Source organism: Haliotis asinina, chromosome 1, assembly GCF_037392515.1.
Source record: "Haliotis asinina isolate JCU_RB_2024 chromosome 1, JCU_Hal_asi_v2, whole genome shotgun sequence".
In the NCBI taxonomy this organism is placed as follows: domain Eukaryota; kingdom Metazoa; phylum Mollusca; class Gastropoda; order Lepetellida; family Haliotidae; genus Haliotis; species Haliotis asinina.
Genome location: NC_090280.1, coordinates 44470706 through 44492273, shown reverse-complemented (window position 1 = coordinate 44492273; position 21568 = coordinate 44470706). Strand labels below are relative to the sequence as shown.

Sequence of the window (21568 nt, the reverse complement as noted above, 5' to 3'; positions counted from 1 at the left end):
TCCGTGATCAGGAAATGGTCCCCAGGTTTGGGTTTGTCGGTACTCAAGGAACTCATTAAGGGCTTCCGGCAGGCAGATGGCAGACGCAAACCCAGGGCCCCTGAGTGGGACTTGAGCGTAGTCCTGAATCTCTTTAATGGGCCCCTAGAGGAAGGGGCTTTTATGAGCCCCTAGAGGAAGCCCCCATCCCCAGGCTGACGGTCAAGACGGCCTTTCTGGTAGCTATGGCTTCAGCCGCTAGGATCAGCGAGATCCACGCAGTTTATGCGGACCCCTTGAGGTTCGAACTGGCGGATGGTGATCGGCTATTCTAGGGCTCGATCCCACTTTCGTGTGTAAAATTCAAGAGGCGGACAAACTCGGCCGCACTTTCCACATCCCCGCTTTGACTCCACTGGTGGACCCCAATGAGGATGGAGTGCTTGCATTGTGTCCGGTCAGGGCACTGTGGATATACACGGACCGCACCCGCACCCTGAGTCGGGTTGTTTCGTCCTCGTTCCCAACGGAGCACGAGGGAAATTGACAAAAGGGCACTGGGAGTCTACCTCCGCTCAACGGTGATAGAAGCCTACAAGGCTGCTGACCTCGCCGGGTGTTTCAGGAGGTCAAAATCAGTCTTTGCCGACCACTATTTGAGGGAACTATCGAATGAGGATTTGGCGGGAGTGTCCCGGTTAGGACCCCAGGTCTTTGCACAGCAGAGAACTTCGGGGTCACTGTTCGTCAGGAGACGAAACACACTAAGACCTACGTAGTCGTAGGTCCCCAGGTGGTACAGGGCAAACTTCCGCGGTTTTCTGAGATTCTTTGTTAATACTAGTAAACGTTCGAAACTTTCCCCGTTCTCTCTTATCCTTTCGGTTTGGTTTTTTAGTTCCCCCCTAAGTGGTTCCTCTCTGTGTGGGCCTCTCACCACAGATGGGGTCACCTACAAGGGTGAAGGGAACAGGTCGCTCTGCCGTACCGACCTTCAGTCTCCCTCCTCGGAACAACTTACGCTACTACAGGTTGAGAGACGATCTGGGTCTTAAACCGCTCTGGCCCTCCTCCTCCTGTGGGATCCTGGGCAATTCTTGGCTTTCAACTATGATAAGTATGTAAAAATTGGACATTTTTTATTAAATGTTATTTTTTGTACTTACCTGGTTGAAAGCCAAGAAGTCGTGATTCCCTTCCCTCTCAGTGGGGTGGCCTATGTTGCCGCCAGGGAATGACGTGTCAAGGGGTCACGTGACCTGTTGGGGTCGGGACCCAGCTACGTACAGGGTCGTCTGTCTTTTCTGTGGCAAGGGCAATTGCTGGCTTTCAACCAGGTAAGTATTAAAAATAGCATTTAATAAAAAATGTCCAATTTCTGAAATTTTAATTTTCCGTTGCTTATTTATCGAATGGCAACACTTTAATCAACGTATATACAGTGCCATGGACACCTTTAACAGAGCGGCATATGTGATTGTGCATTGTGGAACCATACGTACGTTGTTAAATATGACATCATTTGTTAAATAGTGGTCGGAAAATTGAACTGAAATCATGTGCAGAGCAGAAATGATTTCAAATTTGCCTGTCAAATTTCACAAAGATCCATCCTAAATTAAACTCACTCCATTAACATTTCATATGTATTTACGTTACACTGAAATAGCATGGAGGTTTATGAATATATATGGCAAGGGTCAATTCCCTCAAAAGAAAACGTTCACATACCCTAACGGGCTGATAGACGGAATTCTGCGAAAGTGAGGTATGCAGCTGGTTACGAAGCTACACTAATCCAGACAGCTAACTCGGGCAGTCTGACAGATCATCCAGGTATATATTTACTCGTGCCCTCAATTTATTTGTTGTGTTACGCTACACACTGCAATATTCCAGTCTTGATCCGCAAATCCAGTAATTGACCGTGAGCATCGCTCTATGTAATAGTCATACGATAACGTGTGTCAACCAGATCAGCGAGTTTGACCACCCGATCCGACCGTTTGTCGCCTCTTAGGACAAGCATGGGTTACTGAAGACAGATTTTTATCTGGACAACCCGCAGTGTATTGCATGAGAAAGAAGACAATTGAATGTGGGTTGAGATGGTAATTAAGGAGTAAGTAATGTGTACATTTATTTCTGTTAACGAATCATTCCAACACATACTGGGCAGTTGTCTCAGTTTTTATTAATTTGAAATAGACGAGTTCTCACCATAGCTAGGATTTCTTACTCACTCACTCACTCACTGTCAAACAGCTTATACCAAGATTCGTGAAGGTTCTCACATATTTTCACTAGGAAGGTGTAACCCCAAATATATCATGTTACATTAGTCAAGGTTGGTTGATCAAGCAATAGTTGCCTGTTTAGTTTAAGTGGAACAGACCAGAAATAACCGGTTGAATTATTCAACTGAAATCACATATTTTGAAAGATTTACAGAACATATTTATTCAACTTTATTGTCATATTTCACTATACTATCACCACTTAAGAGCAAAATTTGAATCAATTTACGTAGTAACAAAATGATGATTTCGTGGTTTCGCGTAATAGACCAGGTTTCATATCAATCACTGGATGGTCTGATCGAAGTCACGTTACCAGAATTCTTTGTGACTCAAAACTAGACGCATTCGTGACTGACACACTACTTATCTTTGAGACGATTTGGGTGGTGTAGGTAGGAGATTGGAATTTGTAATGTAACTGATGAAGACGTTGCAATGAAACAGCTGAAAAACCACCCCTTGTAAAAGCCGCAAGGCGAAGTGGGTAAGAATGCGGACTTTGGGTGCCTCACTCTCACAGCATGGGCTGTAGATTTGTAGATGGGAGCCAACCCCACCACACTCAAACAGCGTGTTTAGTTTTACGCCGCGCTAAGCAATATTCCAGCTTCATGGCGGTTTGCCTGACCACCCGATCCCGTTAAACGCCTCTTACGACAAGCATGGGTTACTGAAGATCAGTTCTAACCTGAAACTTCACGGGTCCTATAAAATTGAATGCGATACCAAGATATGTCTAATCCTAATTAGACCATGTTTTGTTGTAGTTCATCACTCATGGAATGGTTTCATAAGGACCGTTTCGTGACCGACATCATGATTTTGAACAGGCACGTTTAAAGAAACGTCTTGCAACATCACACATTATTGTTGCCGTCAAGTGCTTGTTTCACCAGTCAGAAAAAGAACAGTTTATAAGAGTTTTGCTTTTGCAACACAGTGCCATTTTATCCGCCAATGGGTGCGAGGTTTTCAATAATCTTAAGAATAAGCGAAAGAGTGTGATCGGTGTGTCACGCATCTATTGTAGTCACACGTGACAAGCGTGGCCTGGAGTTAAACCTCGCTCGTTTGAAGATCCCGTATGAATACCAGAAGCTGAAAACAGGTTCGTGACCCAAGTTTACTGGTGCGTGACGCAAGACAAATGAAACGTTTCACAATAAGAGTCCCAGCCAACCTGTGTCTGACACAGTACCGGACGAGACTTCAGATCGCGCACTTGCTGTTCAGCTGAATTCGGAACAATGTCGACATTTCTGCACATGGCCGTGGTCATCTGTTTGTCCACGTGCGTCCTGGGCTTCCGGACCAGTGGGCGTATCGACACAGATAAGGTATATTTTGTTATGGATCATAGATATGTTTTACGTGAGTTGTTACCTGATTGACCGTCTAATGATAACGTTTCTCCCGCTGTTTGATACAGAGACACCACTGGGTGTAGTAGTGTGGTATGTTGCGTTATACCTCATTTCAAAGACACAATGGATTGACCGTCGGTCGTCGTGTGTTGATTGTTGCGGAGTCTACGCACTATCCATTCAGGGGTCACTGTTATTTACCCCGTGTGTCCGGACGGAATGTCATATCCACAAATAACCAGGAAGAGATATTGGATGAACTATCGAAATGTTCCTACCAAATGTCCAACGCACGGTTAATCATTTACTGACAAACCTCTGTCATGCAGACCTTGAAACACTTATATTCAAGAAAGCCTAGAATATGCGCCAAGTCTAGATTATCACAGTTTACGGAAAAGGAAGAACGCATCTGGGCTCCTTTTCATTTAATCCCATGATTATATTCCATTAACATTTTTTTCTGTAAAAATATGTTCATTTCAAAGAGTATAATGTACATGTATTCTATCTCAACGGGAACTCACCGGTGTTTTGACGTCACTGTGATGTAAAGATGCGTCAATGTCACCTATCGTCTATTACTGCAAAACATGTTCTAAGTGTCTGAACAACCTTCACTATAATGTACAGAAAATGTGATAAAGCGTTGAGTGAATATTCTCACAGAAAGCGTTTAACTGTGTATATCCTGGCCCCCCAAAACCCAATATAATATAGTTTAATGGGCGATAATATGTGATTCATGTGTGGATTATTTTCGTCAACACCTAGGTACATCGCTGACAGCGATATGACCACATAACAGGCCTGGTCTGTTGAGTACATGATGTATGTCCAAATCCCCGGGGTACAGGGGAAAAACAGGCTTGACTCTTATTAACCTTACCTGTGTATGCCATATACGTAGGGAGAAAATGTGCATTACTGACACACGCTGTGGCGTAAGTAGAATGACAAATACCTCCCCCACCATTACTCACACAAAATAGCCATTTTCATGCGTAGAATTTCCAAAGGCTTCAATGAGGTAGCAAATGCATTATGTTGTCGGTTTTACATCCGAATGGTTGGTTACTCTAGAATAGTTGGTTATGTAAACATATAGACACGTTTAGAAAGTTTTAAGGTAGGTGATGCAGAGCGAATATAAAGCTACATTTTCGATTATCTGTGGTTTGTCCCAGGGCTAGTCTCTCCAGTTCGTCAACACGCAGTGACCTTGGCACGGAAGACAATGTCTTGATCATTTGAGCATGACGAGCTCAGCGGCTGTCAAAAGAGTGCTTGCGGACCTATTCTTTTCAACATGGGGTGTTTGTAAGGCAAAGGTGATCTTGTATCCAGTTCTACCTATACATGTGGACTGACCTCTGCTATAGCTGTGTGTATCTGTAGTCTGCCCCGATCGAGCATTCTTAGGCCGGCGTAATGTTGTTGGACTCTTGCTGACCACAACATCCATTCAGTAGCTACAATATGCTACGTCGCTACACAACACTGCCCGGAGGACAGTCCACGTTTGTTGTGGTGTACAGCCCAACTCCAAACTGTTTTGTAACGCATTGCCAAGGTCACGGACACTCACAACATGTAGAAAAATGAACAAGTATAAACGTACACTAGTAACACAAACAGCTCACTGCTTCCAAAATGATCCGAGGTCGATGGTTTGTGAGAAAACGTATGTCTCTTCACCTGTGACGTGACGTTATGATATTGTTGGAATAACTCTCTCACTAACTCACAAAGTCACCCCTGAAGATCCAGGTCAAGACTGGTCTTCAGCAAACCCCAACCTGTAAGAGACGACCAACGGGATCTTGTAGTCTGTCTTGCGCCAATAGATGCTCATGATATCGCCCACCGAATTATCTCGTCAGACTCGATTATTTACCGATCGCCACATTAATCTGGAATAATGGAACCTGACGTAAAACCACCAAGAAAACCAACAGGAAGCTGCACGTCACATTCGACATTACCCCACCACTGCCTGGGACATTATGATGTTGAATCTTACCCTAGTGTTATCTGACTGGCGTTGACGCTACACGGCTCTAAATACAGTCTGTCGACTGGGATACGTATACCATGACATGTCATGCGTCGGTCGATGCTCATGTCGATCACCGGATTGTCCTGTTTGACACGATTTACAGACCGCTGGAATTGTTGGAATAATTCTGTGTGCGGCGCACCGCAACAATACACCTTTCCTCACCCAAACAAAGAACGTTTCACCAGTCTGATGTTCTACACTGTCACCAAAGACATCATGACTTTGAATTTGTATCCTGAGTAATCGGAGAGGCATTTACACTGTAAGACTGTAAATACAGTGCCCGCTGACAAGGATAGAATAACATGCAATCAACCAAATCACGCGGCTTGAGAAAAGTTAGTTTAGTCATAAGTGTTGCCTTTCAGAGCTCCATAATTTTAGTATGAAGTTCCCGTGGGTTTGACTCACTGTACATGACACTGCTGCCACGATGACGCTGACCCTTGTAGGTCAGAGTCTATCCGTGGGAAAAAGAGACGTTAATATCCCTTCTCATGCAGTTCTTTATTTGTGTGCATGTGTGTCAATGTATTCAACTGAGCATATATGCCGTCTGAACTCGTTTGCACGTGGGTGAATGTTTAGTATCGTTTGCACAAGTAAGTGATTTTACGCTGCTTTCAGCAATAATCCAGCAACATCATGACGGAGGACACCAGAGAGGGCCTTCACACATTGTACCCATGTGGGGAATCGAACCCGGGACTTAGGCTTGGCGAACGATCACATTAACATAGGATCACATAAGTGAGATTTTGCACAGTAGTATGAAGCAGGGATTGACGCAATTCACTGTATAGGAGCTTCACGGAGCAGTGAAAGTTGGAAGAAAAGCGCTATACAAATCATTCATTATTATATTATCATTTACGGGTACCAACATTTATGTGGACACTGAAAGCAGTGTTTTCGTATGAAGATATCTCTAACACTGTTTACATTCGATTTTGAGTGATAAACGAGATGTTGAAAGTCGGAAACAGACTCATATGTGTGCCTTGCATCATTCATATCACATATCATTCATACTCAACTTCATGAAGTCAAATGCGAGTGGATAGTATCTTTACTTAGCTATGCGTATATTTGAGACTGGCACAACTCGCTGTAGATGGTATCGGTTCCGTATTACTGGTGTCCTGGCCTTGATATGGAGGGCATGGAGATGACAGTAACGGCCTTGTCATAAGAACTTGGATCTTGAGGTGGCAATGGAATTCTTGCTGTGAGAATGTATGTCTCGATACTGCAACGGAGGCCTTGAAATGGTAAGGAAGGTCTTGGTATGATGACGAAGGCATCAATGTGACAATTGGGGTCTTGATATGCCAATGAAGGCTTTGGTATGGCAATCAGAACATTGATATGACAATGAAGGTCATGGTTTGACAATGACGACTTTCCTATTATGATATGACAGTGAGGATCTTGATTTGACAAAGAATGCCATGACAGGATCTTGATATGAGAATGAAGAACTTAATACGAAATGGAGGTCTTGCCTCCAATCTGTGGAGCATGACACATGTGTAGTTCTTTGTCTGGCACGGTTTTAGCCATCTTGCAAAATGATACAAACATTTACAAATCTATTTCTCCGTAATATTAGCGCGGCGTCCGTAAAATATTGGTTTTCAGCCACCTATGTTAGTCACGAGAGAAGACTAACCGGAGCAAGTGGTCAGGCTTTCATCGTGTAACATTTGCATACAAAGTTGTAAATTATATTCAAAATGCCGCCAAATAGAGTTACACATCAAATAACGAACTAAGTAACTCGCTACTGTTTTTGTATTTCCAGCAAACTTTACTTTACTGAGTTTTGTCTGTATTTCCAGCACACCTTCGTCATTCAGGAGCCATACTATGGCTTGTATGGAACTCGTACTTTCACCTACGAAATCTCCTTCCCCGAGGTAAGTACCACACAATGGCATCCTTTAAGATTCGGAACTGTTCACATCGCTGACAGACAAGATGAATCAGATCACGTAAAATCCATCAGGATCCACGTTATACTCGGTCTTCAGCAATCCTTGCTTGACGTGAGAGTCTACTAACCCCGCTGGCATGTTATCGTGTCCCAATTGCGTAGATCGATGTTCATTGGATGATCATTGGATTGTCTGGTCCAGACGCTATTATTTACAAACCGTCGTCATATAACTGGAATATTGATGAGCGCGGCGTAAAACTAAACTCGGTCACTCACTGCAGCTACACATGCTTGAGGAAGTGGCAGCTAACAGGAACGGGTAATTAATCAGGTTTGCAAACATGGTTGACACATGTCATTTTTATCAGTTCTGTAGATCATGATGCCAGGCACTAAACTGTCTGGAACATACAAAGAAACATACCACATCAAGTCACGAGCACAACACCCGTGAAGATCCGGGATAGAACTGATCTTCGGCAACCCATGTGCTTGTCGCATGGGTTGACTGTCGGGATTGTGTGGTCATCAAGAAACATTAGAATTAACACAGCAGAGAATCCTTACTATACACTCATGGAAAAATTTAAGGGAACGCATGAAATAGCTGTGACTTGTAATGTTTGAATCAGTAAGAGAAAAGTTCATACAGATGAAAAGGCTCATCACTAAACATAGTGTTTCTCCATTGACGTACGGTTATTCCTCCACGGTTCCGTGCCCACTGCAGTCTCAAGCGCTTGTGTTGCTCAATCATGTTGATTCCAACCAATGGACGGCGGCTTTTTAGACCAGCCGATTTAAGACGTTTACGCTCTGTACGTGAACAAATTCTGAAGTTTGTTCTTCGCCTGAATTCCGTATTGATTTTGGAGGAGCCTCATTTTGACGTCACCAGTCGCTCTAAAAGAGATGCCAAAGTCTGGATATCACGCGTTCCCTTAAAGTTTTCCATGAGTATATTATAGAAACGGGTTTGTTGGTTTTGTACAAGCTACATTCATACGTCATGATGCAAAAAAATGGCTTGATGTTTCAGATGTACGGACAGATTGACCTGCTGGCATCCCCAATGAAAGATATGGCAATGGTCAAGAATTCTAACACAGTATGTTTGATTTGTTTGTAAGCCGGGTGAATGGGTATTCTTGACTGCGTCATTAAATGGTGTAAGTGAGGATCTGTTGAGTGTTTTAATGGTTAAAGCGTCACGCCGAAGACCCGGGTTCGAGTCCCCACATGGGTATAATGTGTAAAGTCCATTTCTGATATATCCCGCCGAGATATTTCTGGAATATTGTTAAAAGTGGCGTAAAACTATTCTCATTCACTGACTGAGTACCACCTAAATGGTGCAAATCACTACTGTAGTGGACCGCCGTCGTGTTTCCAGGTTGGAATTGGTCCCAGCATCCCATGTTCCCAGTATCACACTGTCCTAGTATCACATGGTCCCAGTATCACATGGTCCCATTATCACATGGTCCCATTATCACATGGTCCTAGTATTACGTGGCCTCAGTATCACAAGGTTCCAGGAACCCATATTGCTTCCACGATGACGCGTGATCGTTGCTCACAATATTTATCACAAGGTAGTTTTTTCCAGTCGATTATTACAAACATGGCTAGAACATTTGCTGAGCGTGGTGTTACATAACACACATCTTTGAGGTGATACTTTCTATTGTCCCATCGTGACAATGTTGGAATACTGCTAAAAGTGGCGTAAAACCATACCCACTCTCCTTTTCCTATATAATAAAGTATAGGGCAGTTGCAAAAAACCGCAAAATGGAGGTTTGGTTTCGGCCGGATAAAAGTTGGTAAATTATCAATAGTTAAGAAGGTTTAAGCGACGTAAAAGTATTCACTGTCCGCCTCTAATGACTAGCAGTTTTAAACAATATGTGTTTCCCCTTCCTCTCATCCCTTATCAACCATGTCCTGTTCCTAACCTACTCATTTTTGTATATTCTCATATTTTATCCAGAGCTGCAGCGATGCCAAATACCACTGGCACCGCACTCTCCACTCAATGGAGCCGAGCTGTCGATACAACGGTGAAGACATGTATGGGTCTATGCTCAAATGCAACGGTCGCTTCGACCTGACGGATTACAGTGGCCAAGAATTTTACTTTGCCATCAGAAATTGCAACGGCATGGTAAGTCTCGGCTTGTTTCCAGGTTGTAACGTTTTGTTTAATGATGACATATTCCATCTTTGCGACTCGTATGTGTGCGCGTGCGTGCGTGAGTGTGTGTGGTTCCGTGTGCGCTTCTGAGCTGTTTAACGGTGACGTTACGGAGGTGTAATGTGTATGTTTGTGCGCGTGTGTGTGTGGTTCTGTGTTGTTTGAAGATGACGTATTATGTTGCAGTCTGTCTGTCAGATATTCCCAACTATTCCCTCGCGTTGCGGTTGAGGGCACTACATGTATACTGACCCCTAAGACCGCCATGATGAGGATTCCATACCAGCACCAATGCCTAGTCATTTATCATGTGTATTTCTCTCCTGGCCATTGTAAAGACGATAAAAAACTGCCCGTCTTGCACAAAGAAAGCAAAATAGGGATACATTATCCCTCTTCATGTGTGTCGCTGACAATGTTGTATGGTGCTCCAGTTCACAATGTTATGCGCTGTTCCAGTCGTTGACCATATCGTGTGGTGGTCCAGTCGTTGAGGAGGTTTTATGGTGTCCCAGTCACTGACAATGTTGTGTAGTGTCCCAGTCGTTGACAGTATTGTGTGGTGTTGCAGTCGTTGACAATGGCGTATTTTGTTCCAGTCGTCGACTAAGTGTGGTGTTCCAGTGGTGACTAATGTTACATGGCGTTCCACTCCTTGACAGTATTTTGTGGTGATTCAGTCGCATGCAAAATTGTGTGTTGTTCCAGTCGTTGACAGTGTTGTATGGTGTTTGAGTCGTTGACACTGTTGTATGGTGTTGGAGTCGTTGAAAATGTAACATGGCATTCCACTCCTTTGCAATATTGTGTGGTAATTCAGTCGTTGACAATGTTGTGTTGTGTTCCAGTCGTTGACAGTGTTGTATGGTGTTCCAGTCATTGACAATGTTGTGTAGTGTTCCAGTCGTTGACAGTATTGTGTGGAGTTCCAGTCGTTGACAATGGCGTATTTTGTTCCAGTCGTCGACTAAGTGTGGTGTTCCAGTGGCGACTAATGTTACATGGCGTTCCACTCCGTGACAATATTGTGTGGTGTTCCAGTCATTGACAATGTTGTGCTGTGTTCCGGTCGTTGACAGTGTTGTATGGTGTTCCAGGCGTTGGCAATGTTACATGGCGTTCCACTCCTTGACAATATTGTGTGGTGATTCAGTCACAATGCAATGCTGTGTGATGTCCCATCGTTGACAGTGTCGAATGGTGTTCCAGTCATTGACAATGTTGTGTTGTGTTCCAGTCATTGACAATGTTGTGAGGCATTCCAATCGTTGACGTTGTTGTGTGGTATTCCAGTCGTTGACAGTGTTTCTTGGTTTCCAGTCGCTGTTGTGTGGAGTTCCAGTCGTTTTCAATGTTGTGCGCAGTTCCAGTCGTTGACAATGTGGTATGATGTTCCAGCAGTTGACAATGTTGTGTGATGTTCCAGTCGCTGTCAGTGTTGTGCGGTGTTCCAGCCGTAGACAGTGTTGTGTGGTATTCCAGTCGTTGACTATGTTGCATGGTGTTTCGGTCCCCGACAGTGTTGTGTGGCGTTCCTGTCGTTGACAATGTGTGGTGTTCCAGTCATTGACAATGTAGTGTGGTGGTCCTGTTGCTGACAACGTTGTTGTTTGTTCCAGGGTATCAAAGGCACACACTACCACCTGATGGAAGGAATGGAAGTCGTCGTTACAGCCTCAGCCTCAGCCTCCGTCTCCGTTCCCAGCATCAGCTACATGTTGACTGTCATTGCTGCCATGGCAACCCTCCTCCGAATTTAAAAATGCCTATATATGCACCTGTAGGGTAATTTTGTAGGTGATCCTTCTTTTCTGTGTTATCAGTGTCTTATATAACAGTAAGCATAACTAAACTCCGAGGTGCAATGCCGTTTATTCCAAAGTTCATGTGAACCAGCGTCTATCTGAGTGCCCCGAGTATATGTAAATGTTTCATTTCAGTCATACCTTAACATTATCAACCATTCTAAAGATCTCCAGTAAATAGATGTTAATGCTACCCTTGTATGCTAATCGAATCCTTATTTTGAACTTACTTCGTGTTATTAATTCAAAATTGAAGCGACTCAATATGTATACCACATGACAGAGTCGTGCGTTTGCTTAAATCTATGGACATCATCAATTCTCCGCGGCATTTTTGTTCCATTAACTCATTTAACATGTGAAATTTGAGTGAATTTGTTTTTATTTCACATGAAACGAATACGTTTAGAGAAGAGAATATTGGCTACTAACAATGATTAACACACTAATTCCTGTTCAGTGTGCATTCTTCTACATATGCTTGGAAGATAACTTTTTTATACATTTTTGTACATGAATCTGCGTTCACGTAATCTTGACTTAGTGTTTTGAGTACTTTTAAATAAAATAATTAGTTTCTTATATTCGTTGTGTGAAGAATGTCTAGTATTGATGTATATTTGACAAAATAACAAACACATTTGCTCATGCAAGTGGAATATTTATGTATTTGAGAACCAGCATTTTCATCGACAATGCGAGAACGAGAACGTTGTTAGAAACATTTTAGTGCAGGGCTTCAAGTTCAAAATGTATACATTTTCAAACTACGCGATTGTGGTGAATATATTTAGCTATGATGGTTCCTCACCGGAAGGAAACGATGTGTATGTTACATATGTTATTAGATCCCTTGCTGAAGAAACTAAAACTAATGGTGCTATTTTTGAAACACCCTACACTAAAGTCGTGTTGCTGCTGTATTACACTTGTTCAATCTTTGTACACACCACGGCCCACATCAGAATGCATGAGTTGCACCACGAAACTATACATATCACAAAGATCTTATCACAAATTGGCTTCTTACTTCCAGTACCTATAGATCACGAAATGTGCAACCGACTCCACCCCATCCCTAATCCCATAAAAAGATGAAATGAAATAGAAATTGAAATAAATATGGTAATATAAAACACACAAAAATAGCAAAACCAAAAACCCCTCCAGCCTCCCACTCAAAAACAACAGTAACATCAAAACGACAACAGCTACAACAAGCACCACTACCCTTCCTTCCCTAACCCCCCAAAACACACACACAAATGAGGATAAAAAAATATGAAAAAAACCCAAAAAACCAGCAAAACGCATCCCAGTTGTACCACACTCAACCAACATATATACTCCCGCCTGACACTACCTCTTAACATCAGGGAGGTAGAGTATATTTCAAACTACACCTGGTTAGAGCGCCTTTAAAGGTTAACTGTGCGTCTATGACAACCACTACTGTAATTAATTCTACAAAGACAAACCTATCCACATTACTCACGTTATAATGTTTCACTGTGTATTAATATGCACATGATTTTCATTATTAACTCCTTGGGGAGTATGAAACCAAGGATTCAACGGCAAAATACAAACTCATCCTTTCGGGTACCCATGCAGTGCTGAGTCAATCAGGGCATGGTGTGAAGACAAGTGAGCACAAGTACATGTGCGAACTGAATGTTTGTGACACTCTTAATGACGTTGGATGACCTATTCATTACATCAAGTCCAAGATAGTTCATGTTTTCATATTCTGACAATAGCTAACTAGTCAAATATCACACGTTCGCCAGTGGCTATGTAGTTGCCGGGAATCTCACAATATCACATGGTGTAATAGACCGCTGCTACTCTGCCGTCCCCACTAATGAACAGACCTTCCAGAATCTCATTCGGGTACCTGTCCGTGAAATTGTGTATGCTTGATCCGTCCACATCAAGCTGTAAAGAATCAAATGGAACATCCTTGATTACACACACACAAACACACACACACACACACACACACACACACACACACACACACACACACACACACACACACACACACACACACACACTCACACACACACAATACATACAATAAGCATCACAGATTAAGATACAACAAACAGCAGCAAGAGATTTATGGCAATCCTGGCACAGACATACCTCTTTCGTTCGCCATTACAGGCAGCGCAATAATTGGGTTTCTACCAGAAAGTCGTGTCGAATAGCACCCACCAAGAACTTTCCAGAGAATGATAAAGACTCCCTAACATAGTCATCTTCATTACCTGCTGCACCACCCCGGGCAAGTTTGAGGCACTGTATGAGTCCATTGAAAAAGAACGTTGTAATTGTCTTTTTCCATGACTACATTTTCTGGAAGCTTCTTGGTGTCAAAAGCATGGTGAAGACGGAAAATTCAAATTACCGATATTTTGTGCTGCTGTTAGACTATCTGGGTTTCTTCTGACAACGTAGTGGAGATTCTCAAATAGAAAGAGACTGATCACCAGACTCATTTCTATACCGCCCAATTGTTCAGAACGAACTTTGACGTTGTGTACCACTAATAAGTTGCACTGATGACTTGAAGGCCTCGGTGACAAGAAGGGCATTTATGTTTATAAAGTTAGTCATACTGCGAAGTCAAGTAACTTTCGTTAAATCTATTACGCGCGGTGATTCGTAACATTGGTCTGGGCCTTTCTGATGGATATTCGTCTCTCTGTCTCTAAACATAAATGAAACTTTGGATGAGACGAATGTGCATCCATTATAATCATGCTTGACGCAACACCTACAATGAGAATGCAACAACATACCATGTACATTCCCTGGTCCACTCGTATCTCGACCAGACTCTCGGTACCAAGCGTCATGGGGACAGGCGTTAGTGTGCTACCCGGTCGCCAAGTACCCGCGAAGCGTGTACTTAATACCACCGTGTTGTCATCCAGTCTGAAGTCGATATGACACAAAATATTTTCCCCACCTATAAAGTCCAGGTGTACTCTAAAGAAAAGAAAATTGGAATATGAACACAGCCAATGTTTTTCTAGATCGAAATCAAAACCGTACACACTTTAGTCAACGCAATAGTGGCGCTTCATGTTTTCCTTTTTATCTGGAATCCTCATTCGAAGTTTGCTGGAAGAGATTCAGGTATTCGTGACTTTTTTAGTAGAGGGGCAATTTTGAGAAAGAGAGTGGCAGTATTAATCTGATTATAATCTACTTTGACCATTAGGAGTCAATCATTGTTCAGACCCGTGAAGATCAAGGTTAGAATTGATCTTTAGTAACCCATGCTTGTCGTTAGACGTGACTAACGGAATCGTATCCCAATTGCTCGTGCTGTTTATAGCTAGATTGTTATTTCCATACTCGACTATTTACAGACCATGGTCATATAGCTTGAATATTGCTGAGTTGCCGCTTGGGTTGGTTGTTGAGTTCTAATTGTACCTAGGGTCTTCATGAGTAGTCTCGACATCTTACAGCAAATGACGAAGCCAAGGAGGAAACAGTTGATGAAGAGAAATAACGGAAAGTGTGGCAATTTATGCCATTCCTTTGAGAATGTTTCACCTGAATGGATTTTAATTACTTCTTCTCACACCGAGTGGCATTGGAATATCCCCTACTTTGTAATGGCATACTATTGGCAATTTGATCGTAACTGGTCGCACACCCATTGCTCTGTGCACCCTGTTGCTGCAACGAGGTTGACCAAGTCTAGCACAATAACTCAATAATAGTGCAAGGAACATACTGTAAATTCACAAGCACGTGTTGCTTGAGACCAACTCTCATGGAATCGCATACACATCCAATACAACCCCAGACACACACACATTCGTATCATCACCATTGTTCTGAGATGAGTGTCAATACTTTACCTTCCAACGGCTGTTGGCGTGACGTTAACTGCTACCGTGAAGTTCCTCGAATTCCCACAAGGTAAGTCAAACTGGACGCCTTTGATCTGTGAAAAAAAAAAGAAAACGCTACACATGTTAGATGTTGGATTACACGTCTTAGATACAAGAACTGTTGTGGTTGAGTCCCATCCGGATACGAACCCACACCACAGCCAGCACACGTGGTCAAAGATCTAATGTAAAGAACTCACAGAATTAGAACAAAATTGTTTTTGGCGTTTATTTCGTAGTTTTGAACTGGCGTTTGATTGTTAAAGATTCTATGACAGTCGCTTTTCCCAGTTATTGTTTTAACACCTCTTGTAAATCATTTGAAAGAGATGAGTTTAGAGGAGAGCAAACCATGTCATTTTTATTCCTTTTATGTCAACAGTCAACATGTATGTTTCACAAGGAGGGCATAGTTCGTTAATGAGATAGACTCTCCATACGGAAATATAATGTTTTATGAAAATCGTCAAGTATCATTCATCCTATACTTCGTTATGCTTATTGATATAAAAATTAGTGATAGGGTATTTTTTCAGTATATTTTCCGTGCCTGCACTCTTGTTGAAAGTTCCCTGTTTTTATGAGTTCACTAATACCTTTGATTGTCAATTGCACAATCGATATGGATATGGCAACGAATGTGCAAATGCAAATGTAAACAGTACTTGTCAGTAGTTGTCACCACCTATTCTCGATTTAGACGTAAGTTTTAACTTGTTTCTACAATTTTATTTTAATATATGTTAAAACCGCCTATTGCTGTAATAAACAAATAAACACCGCAAACCACTTCATTTCTATTTCCGTGAAAATCATATTTCACAACTGCAGCTGCTACAAAACCTGAAGTCTGACAAATGGCGCTCTAGATCAGGTACCCTTTGTACATAGGCGCGCGACTCTGATCAGCTTAAAAGTATAACCTATAAAATTATAGGCATAAGATATTAGAAGCGTGTCAGTAAATCGAATCAATATGGCGACCCGGCTCGTTTTGACTTGTTTTCAGTCTGACAATCACCCCTATCGCTTTGAAGGTTGAATAAACTGCACAATTCATAATATCCAGACGTGAACTAATAATAACTGAGTATAGATTCTGCACTATTAGAAGCATCTGAAATATCGTACTTTATTGTTATTGTGTGCCTGCCTGCTGCCAGCACCTGATTATCTTGCGACGTACCATCGCTTTTCCTTGATATGCTACACTACACAACAAGACAGAAACAGACCAAATTTCTAAACGTTAAAGCAATACAGTTCCAGGTCTATCGTGTTGTGGATTTTGCTACCTACGATTGTAGTCATGTTTCTCATTAAAATCTTCCACAGGTTGCATGTAGTAGATATTCTTAAGTCCAGCTCACATGCCCAGCTTGTTAAATCCTTAACAGCTTTATACTCAGCCTACCATCTTACCGGTGCATCTTGTTATGTATTTAATAGCTATACAATCCAGTTTCAGACTTCACACTGACCATCTTACCGGGTTGTACCAGATGTACTGAGCGCAAGGGCCGACGGATCCACTCCAGTTTCCTGTTGACTGGCAAACTCTGCTGTCACGTGCAGTGCACAACATGAAGTTGCGCCTGCAAGTGTATACTGCAACTGCTCCCTCGTATACACCTTCATAATGCACCTCAGCATTGGCAACAGCAGATGGAGAACCACAGCCTTGAAACTCTGTCAAGAGAACGTGGGTCAAAAATGGCTATAGCGTCGCGCTTGACATTACTTCAACAATAACAGACATTCCAATAAGATAAGCTGTCCTTTAACGTGTTTGATGTGATCTTACAGTCGCCCTTCCATTCTCTGAGCAGACACTCTGACTTCGTGTAAACTGACGCGCAACAAGTCTTCAGTCCAAGCCATATCATGCGTGCAAAATTTTCATGAACTTAAAAAGAAGAAAGACGATTTTGTTTCACCCAATAGCCTACCTGCTTCACATGATGCACGGCTGAGCCGATCTACGTGACATCTGGACGTTGGACAAGGAGTCTCCGAACAGGCGCCTGCGAGCGTCTATTTAACACAATGCATTCATGTGGTTAGGGTGTTTATAAGCCAGTCAGTTGTTACAAACCATTACCTCGAGCAGCTGGTGGTCTAGGAGTTGTTCCACAAACCTGATCCAGCCTAAGTCAGACCAACTTTTAACTGACTCCGGTCGTGAAACAAATACACAAAAGAACTCAGCACCTTACATTTCAAGCGTTCCGTTACCATGTTCCATTTTCAATCACCAGCTTTGAATCGCGCTGTGGGAAAACATCTGAGAAATCTGATTTTGTTGGACGTATGTTACAAAATAAAATAAACATAGCATAAGTGTGAATATAAAAAGGGAGATAACACTAAAAGCTGCATTAAACGGGAATATCCAAAACCAACCATTTGCGAAGATCAATGCTTATGATGTTGATCAGTGGATTATCTGGACCAAACTCAAATATTTACAGACCGCTGCCATACAACATAACCAACAATACACATTCCAAAGAAACATCAAGCCATGGAATGTCTAAAGACGGGGTCTGTATTGATATGAACTGGTTCGTCACAACTGTCAGAACCCCACTGTGTATCATACAGGGTCCCTGGACAATACTACCGAAGCAACGTTTACATAGCTGCTGGTCCGGTTCATCTATGACTTTCCCACCATGAAGCACGCCATGGATATAATTGGGGAATGCACAGCCACCTACAACGCCAAGAAATGTGGGCCAAAAGCTAAAATGGTCAAGGTCTTCTGAACAAGAGGGTACGACACAGCGTTGATCGCGTCTAAATCACACAACGTGATGTCTTGCAAAAAATATTCCAAATCCTTCAACAATTATGTAAATATATTACATCACTCTATACAACTGACCCGTGAAGGTCCCGGGGTAGAATAGGCCTTCAGCAACCCATGCTTGCCATAAAAGGCGACTCAGCTTGTCGTAAGAGGCGACTAACGGGATTGGGTGGTCAGGGTCGCTGACTTGGTTGAAACATGTCATCGGTTCCCAATTGCGCAGATCGATGCTCATGTTGTTGATCACTGGATTGTCTGGTCCAGACTCGATTATTTACACACCGCCGCCATATAGCTGGAATATTGCTGAGTGCGGCGTAAAACTAAACTCACTCACTCTATACAACTTTCCATTTCTGTCAACATATATAAAACGAATGTTCGGAAAACCCAAAGTTTAGAAAATACGTACCAGTACTCATCTAGGTTTAGTGGGTTCGACATCACGAGTGATTGTTTTTTTCAAGTTTGGTCACCCTGCGGTCAGGATCTTTGGAAAACAAAGGTCCCACCCAAGAGAAAAATAAAAGTGGAGGAGTCATTGGCATGAAACGTTCTCACAGCTGACCTACGCCAATGCCGTAGTCTTGTTGAGTATCAAGTGCGGAATTTCCATCTGAACATCCCGGTTCGATTTCCCACAGTGTGTGAACCATTTCTGGTTTCACCACCGTGATCTTGCTGGAATATTGCTAAAAGCGGCATAAAATTAACATTCGCTCACTCACTCCATCGTGAATATATACTTGTCCTTTCTTAAAAGCCAGTGGATCAATGATGTTGAACTGTCACATACCTGCTCCCACGAAATGATAACAGCTCAGTTTGCTTAAAAGGTTCATTTGCCGATTATAGTTGCCAGACGATATTGACCCATGGGGAAAATAGTGACGACACAACAATGAACGTGAGGCCATTGATAATATTGATTGTTTTTATTTCTGAAGAAATTCCTTTCAGTAAATGAGAACAGTTTCCTAAAGAAGTTTTCATGCATGCACGGTATTATGAAGTACTGAACGCTTTTCGAGACAAAAGTGAATTCATAGAAAACGTTTGCTAGTATTGCGACGCTCGACGGTGAGGTGTATACCAGAATCAGCACCTTTGATATGGATGTGAATACCACTTTTGTGTAAATACTAACTAGACATTCCTTTGGTGTTAAGGGGGGACCAATTTCGTTTGCTCATTTTAGTACCAAAGTGTTTTGATACGATCCAAGACGCGACCACTCCTAAGCAATTAACCTATGATTGATTTGTATTAGATCACATTGGCCGGTAATGCAATTCATATGTTTGTGTGTCTTTTATGTCAAACGCAACGACCCGTCAAGGAACCTACAGTATTCTTGCTTCCTGCATGGACCTAGCTGGATTTAAACCGTCTCCAGATGAGGGGTTACATGCCGTGAGATTATGTTTACTAAACATTACATGGTTGTTTCGTTAATGAAAATCAAATACAAGACCAAGGGATGGTAGCTTGTAATGCAATTGACCTGTTCTGCGTTTTCAAACCACACACGACTAGAGACAGTTAATTGTGAAGGAAACATGAAGTAATTGATAACGTGTAACGTGTCAGTACCTTTGGCCAGTATCTGATGTCGCTATAGAGAAATCCTGGTTTTCTTGTGATGTCCACCTGGTCGCTGCTGTTGCTGTTGAGTCCACAGGTGCGAGTCCTGGTCTCAAAGTTGAAAGATATGCAGACGGATGACATCAGGCATTCTGAGGCACAGGCATAGACGGACGGTGACCTCACTTTCCTAAATACGTAATGTTCCATATGTGCGTCCACCTCCAGAACAGAAGATGCCTCGAGGCAAGTGCCACAACAGCCCAGTCCTACACAAGATAGGACTAGGACTCCGGTAAAAAGTGGACAATGCATCTTCCTGATTTCTGAGAAATCATATACATAAGTTAAATGTCTTTTAATTAATGTTTAACAAACCAACATCTGTATCCGAAAAGCTGAATTTCAACCTATGGTCACTGACGCTGAAACCGAACACAGCCAAATCGAAGTATGTCCATCTGTCCTTTTGTCTGCAGGCCAGAAACAACAACTGAATACACGTACATCTTCTCTAAGGTTCATCAGCTGAAAGCCGCACGAAACTCTTTTTCACAAAGGAATGACTTGACATTTGTACATGTAAGTAAGCTACGTACTAGTCCACTGAAAAGCGTATAAGCTCTCATTTTTTTCAGGAAAATATGCAACATTTGACTTGAAGTAGAACGTCGACAAAACCACACACACAGTGAGTTAGCTGTGTGATTCATTGGTCAAATGTCAATACAGTCACCGTTCCCCTCTTGTCATTTGAGTGGAGCTAATTGTACCAGGCAAACAAGCTTGCAACCGCTGCTTCCTATTTGATACTCGGCAGTCGTTTGTTCCAAATGGTACACGCAAAAGTGAACAGACATAAAAATCAATCGCAGCTGAATTGAACTACGTGGAGTGAATAGTTACTCAGTCAAACAACGTTTGTTAAGCTTTTGAGTTTAAAGCAAAAAGCTAATGACTTGACAAACAAGGCTTATTCACGTCATCTGCGAAAATCCATTATTGAAACACAGGAACATGGACCCTGTGTTGACAAACCTTGAACCATTCCCGAGACTTACAGGATATCATCAAATTACAAATTCCAGTTGCTATCTTCTTGCAGTAATAGTTAGCGAGTTTAGTTTTTATTTCAGATATATGACAGCGGTCTGTAAATAATCGGATCTGGACCAGACAATCCTGTGATCAACACCATGAACATTGATCTACGCAACTGTGATACAACAGTATGTGGCATGGACCTGGCCACCCGATCTCCTTAGTCGTCCGAGGAGACCCATTCAGTCGACCTGACTTCTGTTTGCCATTGTTTTGACGGATCATCCGTTCATGTCAATTTGAAAAATTTCACAGTGTTGGTTTATATATCCGAAATGATTCTTCCCAATGACACTACTTTTGGTATGTAGAAAATCGGTTCCTCCTAACTAGATGCAGCGATATTTCCTTATTTGCAAGCTAGATACAAGCTAGAACACATACACAAGCCACCCTATCACATGTTTCGCATTTTTACTGAAACACATGGTATCAGTGCATTGCATCCAACGGACAAATGACATTATACTTAAGGATTAAGGTCACAAATTTAGAATACATTCACTCT

General features: G+C 42.3%; 2 protein-coding genes across 2 annotated transcripts; one reads left to right on the top strand and one right to left on the bottom strand.

Annotated features, from left to right (window-relative positions):
- Window positions 1–3372: 3372 nt before the first annotated feature.
- On the top strand, window positions 3373–12228 carry LOC137291845 (uncharacterized). The gene is made up of 5 exons (XM_067823394.1): window positions 3373–3616; window positions 7547–7624; window positions 8684–8752; window positions 9638–9811; window positions 11461–12228. The coding sequence occupies exons 1-5, from the start codon at window positions 3527–3529 to the stop codon at window positions 11599–11601; spliced, it is 552 nt and encodes a 183-aa protein (XP_067679495.1). The 5' UTR covers window positions 3373–3526; the 3' UTR covers window positions 11602–12228.
- A 1229-nt stretch (window positions 12229–13457) lies between these two features.
- On the bottom strand, window positions 13458–20274 carry LOC137279192 (uncharacterized). Its single transcript, XM_067811689.1, has 6 exons — window positions 19969–20274; window positions 17513–17597; window positions 17053–17252; window positions 15531–15616; window positions 14454–14643; window positions 13458–13584 (listed from the first exon to the last, which is right to left on the bottom strand). The coding sequence occupies exons 1-6, from the start codon at window positions 20272–20274 to the stop codon at window positions 13468–13470; spliced, it is 984 nt and encodes a 327-aa protein (XP_067667790.1). The 3' UTR covers window positions 13458–13467.
- Between the last annotated feature and the right edge of the window lie 1294 nt (window positions 20275–21568).

Bases quoted from the DNA above. Each gene is read 5' to 3' on its own strand.
- LOC137291845 (XM_067823394.1), top strand. From the start codon at position 3,527: ATGTCGACATTTCTGCACATGGCCGTGGTCATCTGTTTGTCCACGTGC. The intron at 7,625-8,683 runs GTAAGTACCACA...TTGATGTTTCAG, and splicing joins ACGAAATCTCCTTCCCCGAG to ATGTACGGACAGATTGACCT. The intron at 9,812-11,460 runs GTAAGTCTCGGC...TGTTTGTTCCAG, and splicing joins TCAGAAATTGCAACGGCATG to GGTATCAAAGGCACACACTA.
- LOC137279192 (XM_067811689.1), bottom strand. From the start codon at position 20,274: ATGCATTGTCCACTTTTTACCGGAGTCCTAGTCCTATCTTGTGTAGGA. The intron at 17,253-17,512 runs GTAGGCTATTGG...TTCTCTTGACAG, and splicing joins CCGTGCATCATGTGAAGCAG to AGTTTCAAGGCTGTGGTTCT. The intron at 15,617-17,052 runs GTAAGATGGTCA...TTTTTTTCACAG, and splicing joins AGTACATCTGGTACAACCCG to ATCAAAGGCGTCCAGTTTGA.